The sequence below is a fragment of the Daphnia carinata genome, chromosome 6 (genome assembly GCF_022539665.2).
Source record: "Daphnia carinata strain CSIRO-1 chromosome 6, CSIRO_AGI_Dcar_HiC_V3, whole genome shotgun sequence".
NCBI classification, from domain to species: domain Eukaryota; kingdom Metazoa; phylum Arthropoda; class Branchiopoda; order Diplostraca; family Daphniidae; genus Daphnia; species Daphnia carinata.
The window spans coordinates 8,830,124-8,845,512 of record NC_081336.1 but is presented as its reverse complement, the minus strand read 5'-3'; the positions used below and the strand labels follow the sequence as shown (position 1 = coordinate 8,845,512).

Below are 15,389 nucleotides of genomic sequence, written 5' to 3'. Positions count from 1 at the left end.
CTCCGAAAAAGAATTGGGAGACACTTAACCCTAGAAACATCTGAAGATTGCACTTTCCAAAGCACAGTCCCAGTATTGACTTGCTAGCTTTCCATGCTCAAGTTGTCATAGCTTGTTAACATAACAAGCATCCATTTTCCAATTCTAATAATAAAGCAAAATTGTGACACCTAAAAAGTAAAATGATCATATGGTACTTACTTGTTACTATAGATGCACAAAATCACGGGAAAACTTAAAAAATCAAGAGAGCAAAAAGTTTTGCATGTTGACGTAGCTAATGACAGACATAGCAGACGGTCGCATTCAATTTTCTAGGTTTTAATCCGACACGACAAAGGTTTGTTAAAACCTTATAACATAGGTATTCGGAATATTTAGACACCCTCAGATGAGTTGATTTTGTATTTGGACATCCTTACTTCTTTTTATGTAATTTTATAAGGATTTTTTATCTTTTTCCTGATACATTAATTCTATCCCAAATTACGGTTCTTTCTTTCTTGCAGAGACTTGCTGACAGGCACATAAGTCTGTTTGCCTGAATTTGAATATGACAAAAGATTTGGACAATTTGTTTTCTTTAACTATTAGTTCTAGCAGGAGTGAAATGCTAATAGTGTGTGTGATACTACACTGAAAAAAAAGCGATGACAAGTTGTATACAGTCAGCGAGATTAAGTTTATTGCAAGATGTTAAACCTCGTATTAACTATTCCCATATATATAGCTTACACATATTTTCTTTAAGGTGCAATTACTCTTGCAGAAGATGCCGGGACTGCATTTCATTTACGAACAGGCAATCCAATGTGGTCATCTGGTCATGATGTTTATGATTCCTGTTGTCTGGCTGTCCATCTTGGCATCCAGCAATTGATGTTCTTATCACATACAACCATTAGAGCAATCAAAAGGAAAGAAAAGGAAAATAAGTAAATTAAAAAGCAATGATGAATGAGGACAGAAAACATCATATCATGATACTGCTCAGATGAACTGATTGAAATTGGGTTATCGATCTGTGATTTAAAGAACAAACAATACCAATATTCAATTTTTGCCAAACTTACACTGCAGAAATGATGAGATCTGGAAATTCATCTTTTATCACAGAACCTATTCCAGATGCTAGTGGTGATATCCAGTTGATTTTTTAGCCCGTTGAAATGACAACCGTATGTGTTGACTGATAGTCAGATGAAAAGAAATTGTTATAAATTAATTACATGGTTGAGGCATATGCACATTTATCTTAATATTTGTATATTAGATTAAATATTGGTAGTATAATATTTATATCTTATGCTTACTCATTTAGATGACAGCAGCGAAAACTTCCGGCTGCCTAGGAAAGGAAACGTGGTACTGAACAAAGCAGGCTGCACATTAAAACAATTAAGTGAGGTTCAAATTTTGTCCGCCAGATGCTATCTCCCAATTAATGATTCATGTTCTCAGAAAATTTGAACACAGCGCCAATACTGCCATGGCAAACCAAAGGGAAATCTTAAGAAACCCGACATTCTTTTATCAGATATGAAATCAAAACGTAAACATCAAAGATAAGCGTTTGTTTTTAAACACCATGAAATAAAATAATTCGATAGTCATCAAGCTTTTGTTTTAAATGAAAGCAAAAGCCGTTCCGTCCCTTTGTTAGGTAAGCTATCTGACTCGAACCACCGACGCCCCCCCCCCTTCCTTTACAATTTTAGCGCAATATTGGTCTTTACCTCTTCTGTTCTTCCAAGGTGATCCTTTGTCTAGCAGGTGGAGGTTCGCTTCCTTTCATCTCAGGTCTTGAAAAAGGTTGGGAAGCCTAGACGGTCGAAGGTAACTTAGTGACTGCAATGCATCTGCAATAATCATTCTCTCAACCAGGCTGAATCAGGTAAATGTTCCTTATTCAACGTCCATTCTACTTCTTCTCACGTTAAATATCTACTCGAGTATAGTTGGGTGATCTCAGAATTGATTCCTGAGTCCGACTGCAACATGAGAGCTAAGGTAAAACTTAAAAATTTCTCGCTTAGTTTCTGGGATGTCTGTACTAGAAAATTAGCATTGCTTACTTTTACTTGGTGTGGTAATTAAATAACAAAACTTGTATGAATAGTGGCGCAAAAAGCGAATGCGTAGGCTGAAGCGAAAGCGCAGGAAGATGCGCGCCCGTTCAAAGTAGATTCTTTACACTTCTGAGGAGCGGAAAAAATCGGCACTTATTCGTTGAGGTTTATTGATTACCTAGAATTTAAATTGGTTAGGTAGTTTTCAGTTAATTGAAATACTTTACCACACGATTTGCAATCAAATATAACCTCTGTGAAATAGTATGATTATTGTAATAATGTAAACATGTTGCAATAAATTTCTTCACTTTGAATTATTTCCAGCTCCAGGTGATATAAAGGAATAGTCTACAATAAAGCTGCTACAAAAAAATTCTTTGGCAGCCAAAATTTTGGGATGTCATTTAAACTGGGGCAAACTGTCATCTTCAAAACTGAAATGGGCTTGTTTGCCAATCAAAGTTTGCTGGCTGACACAAGCAACCATTTGGGATACATTTTTGTAAAATCGTTTGAGCCCTCTTTTGGATACAACTTATCAGCTCTTTTTGCAAACCTCCACAGCCTAGTCACAAACTCCCAGCCAGTTTTAGATACACATCAGCATTTAAAGAAATTAATTGACAAAACATAAAATTGTTACCTCCTTTTAGTATTTTTTACTTGAATGATTCTTCTTCATAACGGGACAAGGCAGCTGTCTTATGGTGTGAATAGGAATGAATTTATTGCACTTGGATTAAACATTGTCTTAAGGTATCTGCTTTGCATTTTGCAGTGTTTTGCCTAATACACACACAAATGATTAACATAATAAAATTATATAAACACAGTGAAAAGGCATTACCAGATTAACATTTCCAATGCTGATGGAGAATCCTTGGTTGATTACATAGTAAGAAGCTTCAGCTACTGAGTTTCCATGGCTAGAGTGTTGAAAAAAAACGAATTACAAAAAACAGCTAGCACCCAGAATGAACTTTTCCCACTATGGACCACACTTGAACTAAGGCCATAAAGTACCAATTTGAATATTTAATGCTTCACTTTGTACATTAAAATCATCACCCATGGATTAATTAATTTTTAAAATCATAAAGTAGATAAATGTGGGCATGTGGGAGCTACTCAGTTGAAAGACATTTTCATTTTCATTTCTACATTTGCGTATCGCGTACACTCGAGCTTATGTCACATCAAGATGGCCACCGTACGACATAAACCTTTGTACCTGTACTAGAATCTACGGGGTTCTGGTACCAAAAAAAAAGGTAAAATTTTCAAAAAATATCTGGATATAAATATTTGCACTACAGAGAATGAATGCAAAGCTCGGCAAATTAACGACTGAAAATATATGATTGATCTTTAGAAACTTTTAATTTATACAGAACTAAAATTAAAATATTATTAATGAGATGAAAAACACTGTTAAATGTGCCTGTCTCCAAGATTTAGTTTTCAAACTGAAAAAAAAAAGCAAGGAACTCACCAATGGTCGTGTTGGTCCGAAGGAGGAAAATGATAACCCCCACGCAAATCAACCGTGGAATCACTCACTTTTCCAGTAAGTATTATCCAGATTTATCTGAGATTTACAGAACGATTCAAAGAGAGATTTTTCAAGTGATTTTGCAAGCTTATTTCAGTGCATTTCACCACCAAACTTCATTTTGTTTGTTATCCATCTGTTCATCAATTGAGTGAAAATGCCCGTGTTTACACCACCAAAGCCTCTTCCTGGCAAGAAACGGCAGTTTCTTCATGTGCAAACTCGTGTGCGCAGTCACGTCGTTGTCGCCAAGCCGGTCAAGATCCAGTCCGCGTTATCTTCTGTAGCGACCATTAGCAACGCAGTTGCAGGCCAATTTGGATTCCATTCGCGAATTCCAGTCAGAAATCACGCGGCGCCATTTAAACAGGAGAGCCTTGCTGATCCTCTTCCCAATTTGGCCTGTCACCAACAGCGATCCTTCTTGTCTCGTATTCCGGTGAGCGTGAATCGTTTGTCCGAGGTTGCGAGGCAGCAGTTGGGTTTACGTGCAACCAAAAATGTCCCACAAAAAGACGCTGAAAAGTGTCGTGTTGCCCGAATTGGGGAAACATGTGGTGATCACGAGCAACTCGTTCCCGATTGCCGTCCCGCAGCTTCGTTGGATGATTTCCCGTTGATTCCGAAGGATTGGATTGACATCACGTCTGACGACGGGCTTCTTGTCCAGTCGCAAAAGATCGTCATAATGTTGGACCCTGAAGAAGAGGAAGAACTGAGGCAGTTTGAAATAATCGAACATGACATTCGTAATGGATACCTTCCTGTCCTTGTGCGAGACCCCAAGAAAGAGGAGCAGCGAGAGTTTGAATTTCTTGAGAAATCCATCCTTCAAGATGAACTCCATCGCCATTCGCTCGTTTTCAAGGCGTCCGCACGAGTCAGTAAACGACGGTTCATTCCAACAATGGATGCTATTCCTGAAGAAACTGTCGATGAAGAACGGCGACGTGAGATCCGTAAGCGAAACAACAAAGCATTAAATGCCAGAAGGGCAAAGAAGAAGAAGGGTCAATACGAAGCGAAAAAGGCGCTGCAAGAAGCTCGAGATGTTTACTGGTTTCAGCTGGAAGATAGTGAGTCTGATGGATTGCCTATTTCCACACAAGAATGGATTGGATCACACGTCCCAGTTATCCATCTTGCAACCCTGGACTGTTTGTCTGCATATCCAGTAACCAACGACGTCACATCTTATCTGCAAACGCCCCTCAATAAGAACGGAGGTATCGCCCCTACCGCACTTCATCCGCAGGGATCCAACTATCCCCCATTTGTCCCGTTCGTCCTCGTGAAGAATTGGACCCATCCTGTCTATTTCCTCTTCGAGTCGCGGAAAGACTGAGCGCAGGATTGCAGTTTTACTATTTGACATCCCTTAGTCGACGCTTTGGATATCCACGATCCATTTCTGTCGGAAAATCAAACACCCACGGGTTCAAACATGTCATTTGTACATAGCTGTACATTCGTTTCCTTCCCATTTCGTTACTACTTTTGACATCTACCAATGTAAATAGCAATTTCCCACACCAACAAAATTTTAGTAAATTTTTCCTATCAGTTCCAACTTCTTCACTGTTTGACATGTGGAAATATCTCTAAATTTTGTTTTTAATTTCTTTTTCTTAAATTATTATTCTTCCCACACTCCCTTTTGGCTTTCCTATGTACATACCACCCCCACGCAATAAATTCTCATCTTATAAACTACAAACACGATTTTGTTTTTATTTGAAAATTTCCCCTTTATTGAAATTTTTTTAAATTAATTATCAAATTATTATGATAGTTATTAAATTGGTAGATCAGCCAAATATCTTTTACGGAAAAACTTAACTCACAGAAACGACGGATTAAAGATCAAGAATTGCAAATGCGTTAAGCTTTGAACGTCAAAACGTAAGCCTAGTGAATTCTCTAACGTAACACGAAAATTTTCCCGCGCATTTTTCATCAGCCATTGTTTGGCTATGAATAGAAAGTCTACAATTATCCTTTAATTGATCCTCACATGTCTTTCGTGAGTCCGTGAAAGATTTCGCTACGTCAGTTAACATTTCGAGATAAGTAGACGACAGATTCACACCAAATAAGAATTAAAACAACTTAACTGTAAATGTGTGGTTTTGCCAAACATGCATATCACCAGCAAACACTGCCAACCACCTACCACATGGAGCATACAGCACTGAGCAAAGCAAATTTCTGAGCATCTAGAAACATTTAAAACGTTTTGCTTTACAGCCCAGAAATTTCTACCTACTCAATTTCTACTGAAAGCACCATTTGTAGATGGTTTCCAACGAACTCAGCCAACTTCATCTAAGACAGCAGAAAATGCAGACCACATGTCTAACGCTTTCCCGAGTAACTGAAGTTGTATACATGCTACTGAAACAATTGAAAAACGCATGTCCAAATTTTGCCCGCCAGATGCCGCCTTTGGAAACACAGTTCACTATTTTCGCGCCAATAGTTCCCTTCGTTTTATACACGTTTCAATACTTAAACGTTTCTTAATAAATAACTGAATTAATACATTAAATTACAATGTGACATTCCTTATATTAATACAGATCGAACAAATACGGTAAGAACATTTTATAAGATAAAACAATCTCCTAACGATGGGCCTAAATTTTTATATTACTCGATGGGTTTCCCTTCAGCCTCAACCTCAATCAACCTCGGCCATTACGTGTGGTGTCACGTCCACCATTTTGAAGAACGAAATAATTTCGTAAGTATTAATTAATATTTTAATCTCTTAATCGCCGCCCGAGATTTGAGTCTTTTCATTGCCCGTGCTGTTTCTGGGTAGATTCTCAGGAAATTACTTAAAATAATTGTTTTTTTAAGAAAGAAAAAGAACCGATTGTTCAGCAATTGTTAAGACGTTAATTTCTGTTCAGATACTTTAAATTTTATACTATATACAATACGCTCACCGAGACGGATAAAAAGACAATCCAAAAAAATATTTTGACATGATAATAACATTTAAAATTAGATACGAGTCAAGGGTCATTCCTGTGGCGGTTGATTCTGTTGTTTAGTCGAATTGAACTTGTTGAGTTCGAACGATTGGAAAGGCTTGCAGAAATGTTCGTCCTTCCACTGGGTACAAGTTTTGCACTCGACGGAGCAACACCACTTGAAGGTGCAATTGCAAGGTGTCGTGACAAGAACTCGTCTGGTATCGTAGCCGCGACCGCAGCACAGGAGGTCGCATCCGTCAATGCCCTTCGATGTTTTATTGCACGGTCTTCCGGCTGTACCAATCGAACCTGGGATTTAGAAAAAGGTATTAATATGGTTGATTGAAATTAGAGAGTTAAGAAATATCACTAACCAGTTAGAGGGTCAAACGTGCAATAATCTGACGAATGTTCCAGGTAAACGAGATCGTGAACTTGGGGTGGATTGGACTTGAGACTCTTCCGGTTGTCGTTGAGATGATCGGCTGTGATGAGTGTAGTTCCAGAAGGATCAGAGCTCACTTCCAAGGAAGCATCGTACCTTTCCTTCAGGTAAGAACCAACTTCACGGAATTCTGGCAGAGTGGTCCAGCAAGTACGAACATTGCAAGCTCCCGATACTCCATGACATTTGCATTGATGCCTCATCAATTTATGAAGAGCCTAAAGCAAAGTAAAAAGATATTAATTTCTAAACATTAACAAAATTAATCTAACTTTGTGTATCCTTACCTTGCGACCGACGCGGTTGTTGTGCAAGTTCATCAGAGCACGCGAATCCCTCATTTTTCGCTCTCGGGCATCGATGAATTGTCTGGCAAAGTTGCTGCCGTATCGGACATTGGTGGAGCATCCACCCCAAGCGAATTCACCTTGTTGGTCCTGGTGCTTGCCCAGTCTTGTCTTGTCGCAAGCGCAGTTGAGGAGATCCCCACGGTTACAAGCCCTGGAGATGGAATGGACGACACCGGCCGAGCTAATAGCGTAGACAAAGGCGGCTTCCCGGCTACCAGCTATTGAAACACAATGGAAATGAGTCGGTTTGTTCTTTTGATAAACTTTGTAAATATCAAAACTTACATTTCACGAGGGATTTCCCAAAGACGGAGGCATCTCTATCGATGGTGGAACAATTCCATCGATGTTGACGGAATTGATACTGGCACTCTTTGATTCCGGTAGCAGCACCTTCGCCTACCTGGACCATGTGATCAGGATGCTTCTGGCAAAGCCGCCGTTGTTTGCGTTCCATGCCGGGGATGTGGTCGCAATACATTCTCGGATTAGCTGCTGTGCCCAGTTGAAATTTGCTGAGGAACCTTGTTTTCAAAAAGAATATTTATTCAAATTATTGAAAACAAAAGGGTTTTTTGTTGGTACACAAGCTAATTGGGTTATAATATCCGTGCCAAAGTTTGACCAATATGGTAGGACACTACTACGGGATTTGGTTTATTTTTCTTTTCTTTCTAGCGGTACGCGCTCTAACAAAGTAATTATCGAAGCCTTACATCACATTGGGCAATCGAGCGTATAGAAAACTGAGACACCCTTCAACCTGAGGATTACCAACTAAAAAGAAAAAGCAACCCTAGCAAAATTGTTATCGTTTCACATTTACAGAGAAGAAAAAATTGAGCTAAATTCCGTTATAAACGGCGGGCATTATAACAACTTCCCTAAACGTAATCGGTTAACCCTTTTTATTTATTTCATTTTATAAAGCTGATAGTAATTTTTGATTTCTATAAAAACAGGTCATTTCAACTTACCACCAAGTGGATGAAACGAAATGAGGAATAGTGATGACAGCAAAGAACAAAACACTGATCCAGTGGCAACGCATTGTAAAAAAAAAAGTGTCGGAGTGATGATATCCGAAATCAGCACAAGTGTAACACTGAATCCTCTCAATCACCGAAGTAATCAATTGAAACGATGAGCCATGCACACAAGGTATGCACACTTAACAAAGCCGTACGAGTAATTGATGTGTGTAACTAAGAAGAAGTAAACACGAGAAGTGTTGTACTCGGCTTGATATCCAGGACGGGAATAAATACTTTGGCCACCCTGTCCAGCTACATATACGTTGGACTCTAGGAACAAAGTCAGCTAGGGGGGTTGGGGTGGGTGGAGCGACGGGCGCCAGGACATCAGTCAAGTTCGATTCATTTCTTTCCTGTTTTCACCTGAAATATTGCACAGAGTGTGAGGGGCGGAAACGTGAGAAAATTCTCAGATTTTTCGCACTTCGTCAGTCCGGTTGGATCGCTCCCCCCGTCGAGACCTATGTCATCTCAGGTGGGTTGTTTAAATCAAACCGCTATATGCTCGAACTCTGGTGTGACCTTGCGCGTTCACTTTTTTCTCACCATTTGAGATGCATGGACGTAGTACGGTACGTACGTTCGCACCCACCCATTTTTTTCGGGGTGGTGCGAATCACCCAACCCCTATCTAACTCTTTAATTCCCAATGGGGCTGTATAAAACAGGATCACCCGGCGTCATTAGTTTTCATCATATTGGATTGAGGCGAGTGGTAAGAGGACGATTAATCCCCAATCGATTTCTAGATTCGACACATTTTTTTTTCTCACGATGTTAAGACCGTGGGAAACCAACGCCGATCTTGTTCCTTTAAAAAATGAATTACCAATCGACGTCTATTTGCTGTTTTTTTTGTCGATTATGTATTTTGTTATCTCCATCGAACCAGTTTAAGTCAAATCAGGCAACTTTGCGTGTTGTACCAGACGACGAATTCCAAGAATTTAAAGATTTTTCTTTTCGTTCGAAGAGCATGTTTTTATTTTTTACATGTCTGAGCATTTACAAATGATTTAATTGATTCCTTGTGTTTTCTTGCTTAAAAGGTTTTGGTAAAAAACAAAGATAAAACATGGTTGGAATGAACGGCAATTCATCTGGCACCCACGAATATGGCAGATACGCGGCTGAAAGTAAGTTTATTCTTGTCTATTACAATTTTGGATTTGCCAACGATTAATTTTCTTTTTCTTATTTTACCCAGAAATAGCGAAAGAACATGTCACGCGAGAGTTCAGTGATTTCATGGTCAAATGTGGTTCAGAGCTAGAGGCCTTATCTCAACTTCATGAAAATTTGAGCAATGAAAATGCTAATCAAATAATCTGCCTCGACTCTGTTCCTACCGAAGATCTTCCTTTAGTCAACCTTGTCCATTCTGATCATGAAGAACTAAGGAAAGTTGCCCTTGCATTAGGGCACTTAGTCAGTGAAGTATGTGTTTTTTGTGGTTGTTTGCTGATAACATTCAATATCATTTGCACTACACAGTTTTCTTTTTTGCATGCAGATGGATTTTCTTTTTGAAGAAGGGAGATCATTCTCCTATCCCATCCTCTATTATGGTGAAGGTGTGGATGAAAAGACTCTTCAAGCTGGGGAAAGCCATGTGTGTGCCGGAAGAATGATTGAAACATTGCAGAAACTATTGAACTATGTAAACCACTGCTACAAGGTTATTAAAAATGTAGTTGGTCAACTCTCTAGATTGTACTGCAGCTCCAATGCTGGACCAAAATATTTTGAAGTTGGGGAAACCCACTTCAAAATCATTTTCGAAAGAATGGGAAGTGTGCTGGTATGAATCTTGTTTATTCTTTTTCTTTTCCTTAAATAAGAAAACCTTTTTTCTACACAGTCTGTTTTGGTGAATTTGGATTCCATAATCAATCGAAACAATTTGCTTAGAGAACATATTGCGCAATTCCAACATGTGGTCCGTTCCATTCAACACAACGCTTCGAACTTCGACAGCACACCAGAAGATCTGAGACTGCTAGACTTGTCGCTGGATGAAATAACTGAAAAAGCTCTCTCGGGAACGCTATTTCTCAGATGCGTGACACAGAGCTTCCCTACCAACAACAATAAAGTCTTATTAGACGAAGTTTCAGCAAATATTAAAGGCTTCTTAGAAGAATTGTCATTCCGACTAGACAAAGAAGGCGAACGAGATAATCTTGAAAACATGCAAAAATTTCTCAACGTTGTATGCTTATTCGTCCTGCACGCTCATCTCGGCCTTCGCGTGGATAACAGACAACTTAAAACAATTCTCGATATTGCCAAGAATTCCATCGTCGCCGTTCCATTAACGGGATCGTGTTTGTGGTTCCCGGACCAATTCCTAGCCCTGTATCTCCCTCGGGGAGATCGGGCCGTCGACGCCAAGATGCTGGAAAATGTCGCATCGGCTCGATTCCAGTACGTCCGCCAACGTTCTCAACAACTGACGAAAGATGTTCAGATCTGGAACACGAAAATCGTCTTTTGGTTATCGCGATTGAGCAGCCAACACGTCAACAGCCAAGAAGAATTAACTAATCAATGCTGTTTAGTTCTCCAAGGACTACGTTACATATCCAGATTGAGCGGTGTAGTTCGATTGATATTGAACCTTCATTTAGCCATCCAGCCCGTCATATCTAAAGGCACCGTCGTGGCCGCATTTCAAACGTTCGAGCTCATCAAGACTTTACAAAAGGCGATTGAAAAACAGCTGACCGAATACCCACAGGCATGGTTACATCTTCAGCAGCAACTCCGCCGTTCCGTCTTAGAAGTAGTCCAACTTGCATCTAGAAAATTAGCCAGCGAACAGAACAACAAAAAACGACCACGCAAATCTATCGGTTCGGCTTTGGCCCTTGCCGAGAGAACTCTGGCTGGACCTTGCACGACCTCACGTGTTTCAACGATCCGCATTAGCCTGGCTATTGCTTGCACTGCTTTTCGGGACGAAGAATTGTCTTTATTGGCCCATCGATTGCAGAAAATGGAGCTCATGTCGATCGGAATTCGTCATCGTTTAGCTGAACTGGCTGATTGCGAAGTGTTTTATTGGCATAAATCGCTGATCAATACCTACCTACCCGATGCACGCGAACGACGTATTGAATCGTCTCGACTGGGACAGACCTTACTGGCCGCCATGGACTGTCAAAAAGCTCTTGGTAGTGTTAAACATCTTTCAAATCCATCGCAACTGGTGGATAGCCATCAACAATTCATCCGCCGCGCCCTGGAACTTCACATTTTGGAGCCGTTGTGCGCGGCAGTCGAGACGGAATTGCGTATCCAGTCGCACGCCCATCTTCATCCGACCCCTCGCAATCCGTTCAAAGAACCTCCTTGTTTGAACACGCTCGGAGACTTGCCTTTGGGCTCGCACGAACAGGTGAACGTCCCGCACGAAGTGGAACAATATCTCGGCAAAACGTTTTACAATCTCGCCGCTCTGGCTTCACATGATTGGAGAAAGTATGGGCAGATGAGGATCTTGGCCGGATCGGCTTTTAATTTGAAACCGTTGCCGGATAGACTGCCCAGTCAAACTCTCGAACAAGGACTCGACGTCCTGGAAATTATGCGCAATATCCACCTGTTTGTGGCCCGTTTTGGGTACAATCTCAACAACCAGTTCTTTGTCGAACAGTCGAGCAGCAGCAAACACCTCAGCACGATAGGTATCAAACATGCGGCCAATTCCATCCGAACTCACGGCTCTGGTGTAGTCAACACGGCCGTCAATTTCACCTATCAATTCCTACGCAAAAAGTTTTTCGTCTTTTCACAGTAATTATGTCATTCTTTTAACATTTTGAGGATTTTTAATCATTTCTTATTTTATTAAGGTTTCTTTACGACGAGCATATTAAATCGCGGTTAATGAAGGACGCGCGTTATCTACGCGAATTGAGCGAAGGCAAAGATTCTGCTCTCAAATATCCTTACGAACGGGCAGAGAAATTCCATCGCGGCATCCGCAAATTAGGACTCAATTCAATCGGATTGAGTTATCTGGATCAGTTTCGCATGCTCATTACTCACCTGGGCAACGCTCTTGGCTACGTACGAATGCTGAGAAGCGGATCCATTCATTGCAGCGCTGAGTCCTGTGGTATTTAAAGAATCAATTCTCTTTAGCAGCCCATTCTCAAAAATGTTTGGAAATTTATAGCTCCAGTCCCAGATTTGGCGGAACTCGTTTATCTCAACGAATCCGGAGTTGATCATCAATTGGGCAGCAGTTCCAGTAGCTTGAAAAATCACAACGATACGATGGATATGGCGGACGGTTTATTCGAGTCGTTAGCCAAAGCCAATCCGGCTCTGTCAACTCTGTCGGAACTGTCCAGTAAAGCCCTGGATAAAGTACTGGACGATCTGGCCCAGAATTTGTCTGAGAGTTCCGACTACTTCAAACTGTTGGTCGACGTCTTCCGGCCGTTTTTCCGCGACCCTCGCCATTCGCATTTGCGCCATTTCTACGTCATTGTCCCTCCGTTGACGGTCAACTATGTGGAGCACATAGTCACCTGCAAAGAGAAGCTGACGAAAAAGAACAAACAAGAAGCCTCGACATTCACCGACGACGGATTGGCCATGGGATTAGCCTATTGTTTGTCTGTTCTCGATCAATGGAGGGATTTCGACGCTTTGCAGTGGTTTTCATCCGTCAACGAGTTCTTTGAACGCGAAAGGAAAGCTGCCGGGCTTCAATCGCAGGCCAGTCAAGATACCCTTTCACTCACACTCCACCGACTGGACACGTATCAGCAGGTAAAAAATTAATAATTTAGAAATGATTAAAGATTTGAGTTGATTTAACTGTTTGTTCCAGGAATTTCAATTATTATTCTACAACCTCAATAGCGCCAGAATTTTTTTCCGCCACGAACGGCCCATTATTCCAGTATCTTAATCTAGTCTTCAATTCAAGGTGGTTCGAACAAATTTATTATAATCCCAATCGGAAAAGCGGCCATTCTTCTTCTTATTTTTTTTTCAGTAATTAATTCAATACAGTTAAATAATAAAAAAATTCTTTTGAAACAAAAAACGCAGGAGAAAGACAGATATGACTTAGAATGAATTGTACGAATTAGGAAGTTGAATTCATCAGACTGTTGATGCATTGACGACTAGCATTATTGCGCTGTAGATTAGGAAGAACGAGAATGACGAAAAGATTGGCATCAAGTTGTTTGCCGAGTTGCATCCGTCACTCTGACAAGTCAGAATACATCCGGCCAGACTTTCGTGTTCGTATTTGAATTCGCCGCATTGGTTCTCCATCTGTTCTCGTTCAACAAAAAAAGGTGATTTGATAGTCGAACATTTTTAAAAAATAATAAATTGCTATTATTTACGTTTTCCAGGGTGCATGTGCGGATGACTAGCTTTTCTCTGGTGCCATCTAAAGGGTCAATCAAGGTACAACAACAAATGAAAAAATGAGACGAAAAACAGCAATTGCTTTAAAATGACGAAAGAACGAAAAAGGAGAACAAAGTGTACGAGGTTGTCAAGAGATGGAACACTAATCGGCTTTTGGTAGGAAAGAATAGTTCATTTAGACTTGGACTTACAGACAGTGCCGACGACTTTGACGCAAAAGTTGGCTGGAAATTTCCCCACGTGACCTTCTTTGGGCACCATGCAACCGATTTTGTAGTCGGACATGGCCGGGTGGAAGGGATCCTCGCAGCTCATGTTGGTGCCATTTCGTGATGAACACGTGTAACAGCTGATACTGCCCTCGGCTATTGAAACACACAGATGGAAGGCAATCATTATCATCAATGCTATAAAAGTAAGAATTTGACACAGACACAAGTTGCGTTTTTTCTTTTTTAGACTTAAGAGAAGCAAAAGATGTTGAAAAACCTGTTGGCGCGATAATGATCAAGATCAGCCATAAGGCCACCAAGGACGACAGAGACGACACTGGTGTGGTGTAGTGGCAGCGGTTGTTGTTGGCCTTGAGAGACGCACCCATGACTCTTTGTTGTGCGTGATGGTGGCTGGAAGTGAACGAAGAGACGTTTTCCAACGACGACGCTGCTGCAAGAGACGGGCACACGCTTTGCCTTTTGATTTCGACAGGGTTGTTGAAGGTGTTGAAACTATGGCCGCCTAGTGTAGGGTTCGAGAGGTAGCAGCAGGAGCAACGGAAAAAGCTCCAGTTATTGATGTAATGACGTCACGAAGCAGAGACGGAAGAGAGGAGAGATAGAAGTGAACCGAGTCGGAAGAATCAGACGGACGGAAGAGGAGGAATGGAGGACGCTCGATAACAGATTCAGTTCTTACCCCTCCCCAACTCTCCCTCCTCCGGGACTAGGAACGACGCTGCGTGAAGAGGGGGGGGGTAGGATTTGCACCGAGACGCCACGACGCCTAGCGGCTGAAAATGGCAACTTTCGCTTAATTATTTCTCACATTCGGGAGGGATCTCTTCAACTTATTAATAATAATCACGAAGCTTTTCATCGAAAATCGAACGAATTAAAGCAGTTCTTGCTTTTTTTTAAACGCCACTCGAAAACTACCTCTTCAAATCGCTCCTTCAAGTGGCTATTGGAAAATTGGTAGATGAACAAGCTCCTCCTCTTCGTCCCAACCGCCTGTCCTCATGTGCAACTTATTACCAGCTCCCCCCCCCACGCTTGCGATGGATGGATGGATGGGATGATGATGATGAAGATGACGGATGAAAAAAAAAACTCAAAGGAAACAGGAAACGGCCACATCCTAAAAAGGCCACGCCCCACTCTCTCATTTAGGCCGCTTTTCTAACGAGAAGCGTCAGACTTTTAGGCCGACGTTCTACTCCCGTTTTTTTCTCTAAATCTTTTCACGATGCATTTGTAAAAAAAAAAGAGAGACCAGCACAAGCTCAGGTAAAATCAATAATGGCCGCAGAGAGCTTCGTCAGCTGTGTGTGTGT

General features: G+C 41.0%; 4 protein-coding genes and 2 long non-coding RNA genes across 7 annotated transcripts in view; 1 reads left to right on the top strand and 5 right to left on the bottom strand.

Moving 5' to 3' along the window:
• The window catches only part of LOC130699524 (low-density lipoprotein receptor-related protein 2-like), a 103,092-nt gene that overhangs the window by 34,734 nt on the left and 52,969 nt on the right, over positions 1–15,389 (bottom strand). The gene's annotated exons all lie outside the window — the stretch shown is intronic.
• On the bottom strand, positions 659–1,942 carry LOC130699549 (uncharacterized). 2 transcript variants are annotated; one of them, XR_009421157.1, is made up of 4 exons: positions 1,737–1,942; positions 1,314–1,348; positions 1,074–1,189; positions 659–884 (listed from the first exon to the last, which is right to left on the bottom strand). It is a non-coding gene; the product is annotated as an uncharacterized LOC130699549 (long non-coding RNA). The 2 variants fall into 2 exon arrangements; XR_009003454.1 differs by lacking the exon at positions 1,737–1,942 and having other exon boundaries at positions 1,314–1,434.
• On the bottom strand, positions 2,177–4,573 carry LOC130699555 (uncharacterized). The gene is made up of 4 exons (XR_009421158.1): positions 4,385–4,573; positions 3,565–4,322; positions 2,920–2,998; positions 2,177–2,858 (listed from the first exon to the last, which is right to left on the bottom strand). It is a non-coding gene; the product is annotated as an uncharacterized LOC130699555 (long non-coding RNA).
• Positions 6,503–8,642, bottom strand: LOC130699534 (protein Wnt-2b-A-like). Its single transcript, XM_057521804.2, has 5 exons — positions 8,378–8,642; positions 7,686–7,924; positions 7,338–7,618; positions 6,980–7,268; positions 6,503–6,914 (listed from the first exon to the last, which is right to left on the bottom strand). Exons 1-5 carry the CDS (start codon positions 8,449–8,451, stop codon positions 6,652–6,654), a joined length of 1,146 nt encoding a protein of 381 aa, XP_057377787.1. The 5' UTR covers positions 8,452–8,642; the 3' UTR covers positions 6,503–6,651.
• LOC130699526 (WASH complex subunit 4-like) lies at positions 9,407–13,413 on the top strand. The gene is made up of 7 exons (XM_057521792.2): positions 9,407–9,570; positions 9,642–9,871; positions 9,948–10,235; positions 10,296–12,232; positions 12,292–12,557; positions 12,618–13,219; positions 13,281–13,413. Exons 1-7 carry the CDS (start codon positions 9,510–9,512, stop codon positions 13,359–13,361), a joined length of 3,465 nt encoding a protein of 1,154 aa, XP_057377775.1. The 5' UTR covers positions 9,407–9,509; the 3' UTR covers positions 13,362–13,413.
• LOC130699539 (uncharacterized) lies at positions 13,374–15,116 on the bottom strand. Its single transcript, XM_057521810.2, has 4 exons — positions 14,327–15,116; positions 14,029–14,202; positions 13,810–13,856; positions 13,374–13,735 (listed from the first exon to the last, which is right to left on the bottom strand). The coding sequence occupies exons 1-4, from the start codon at positions 14,436–14,438 to the stop codon at positions 13,559–13,561; spliced, it is 510 nt and encodes a 169-aa protein (XP_057377793.1). The 5' UTR covers positions 14,439–15,116; the 3' UTR covers positions 13,374–13,558.

What these genes read in the sequence shown, in the direction of transcription:
- LOC130699539 (XM_057521810.2), bottom strand. Translation starts at nt 14,438, where the DNA reads ATGGGTGCGTCTCTCAAGGCCAACAACAACCGCTGCCACTACACCACA. An exon ending in CAAAGTCGTCGGCACTGTCT is followed by an intron (nt 13,857 to 14,028) that starts GTAAGTCCAAGT and finishes TTGACCCTTTAG; the next exon opens with ATGGCACCAGAGAAAAGCTA. An exon ending in GCACATGCACCCTGGAAAAC is followed by an intron (nt 13,736 to 13,809) that starts GTAAATAATAGC and finishes GAACGAGAACAG; the next exon opens with ATGGAGAACCAATGCGGCGA.
- LOC130699534 (XM_057521804.2), bottom strand. Translation starts at nt 8,451, where the DNA reads ATGCGTTGCCACTGGATCAGTGTTTTGTTCTTTGCTGTCATCACTATT. An exon ending in ACAACCGCGTCGGTCGCAAG is followed by an intron (nt 7,269 to 7,337) that starts GTAAGGATACAC and finishes ACTTTGCTTTAG; the next exon opens with GCTCTTCATAAATTGATGAG. An exon ending in CACGTTTGACCCTCTAACTG is followed by an intron (nt 6,915 to 6,979) that starts GTTAGTGATATT and finishes TCTAAATCCCAG; the next exon opens with GTTCGATTGGTACAGCCGGA.
- LOC130699526 (XM_057521792.2), top strand. Translation starts at nt 9,510, where the DNA reads ATGGTTGGAATGAACGGCAATTCATCTGGCACCCACGAATATGGCAGA. An exon ending in TAGGGCACTTAGTCAGTGAA is followed by an intron (nt 9,872 to 9,947) that starts GTATGTGTTTTT and finishes TTTTGCATGCAG; the next exon opens with ATGGATTTTCTTTTTGAAGA. An exon ending in AAGTTTTTCGTCTTTTCACA is followed by an intron (nt 12,233 to 12,291) that starts GTAATTATGTCA and finishes TATTTTATTAAG; the next exon opens with GTTTCTTTACGACGAGCATA.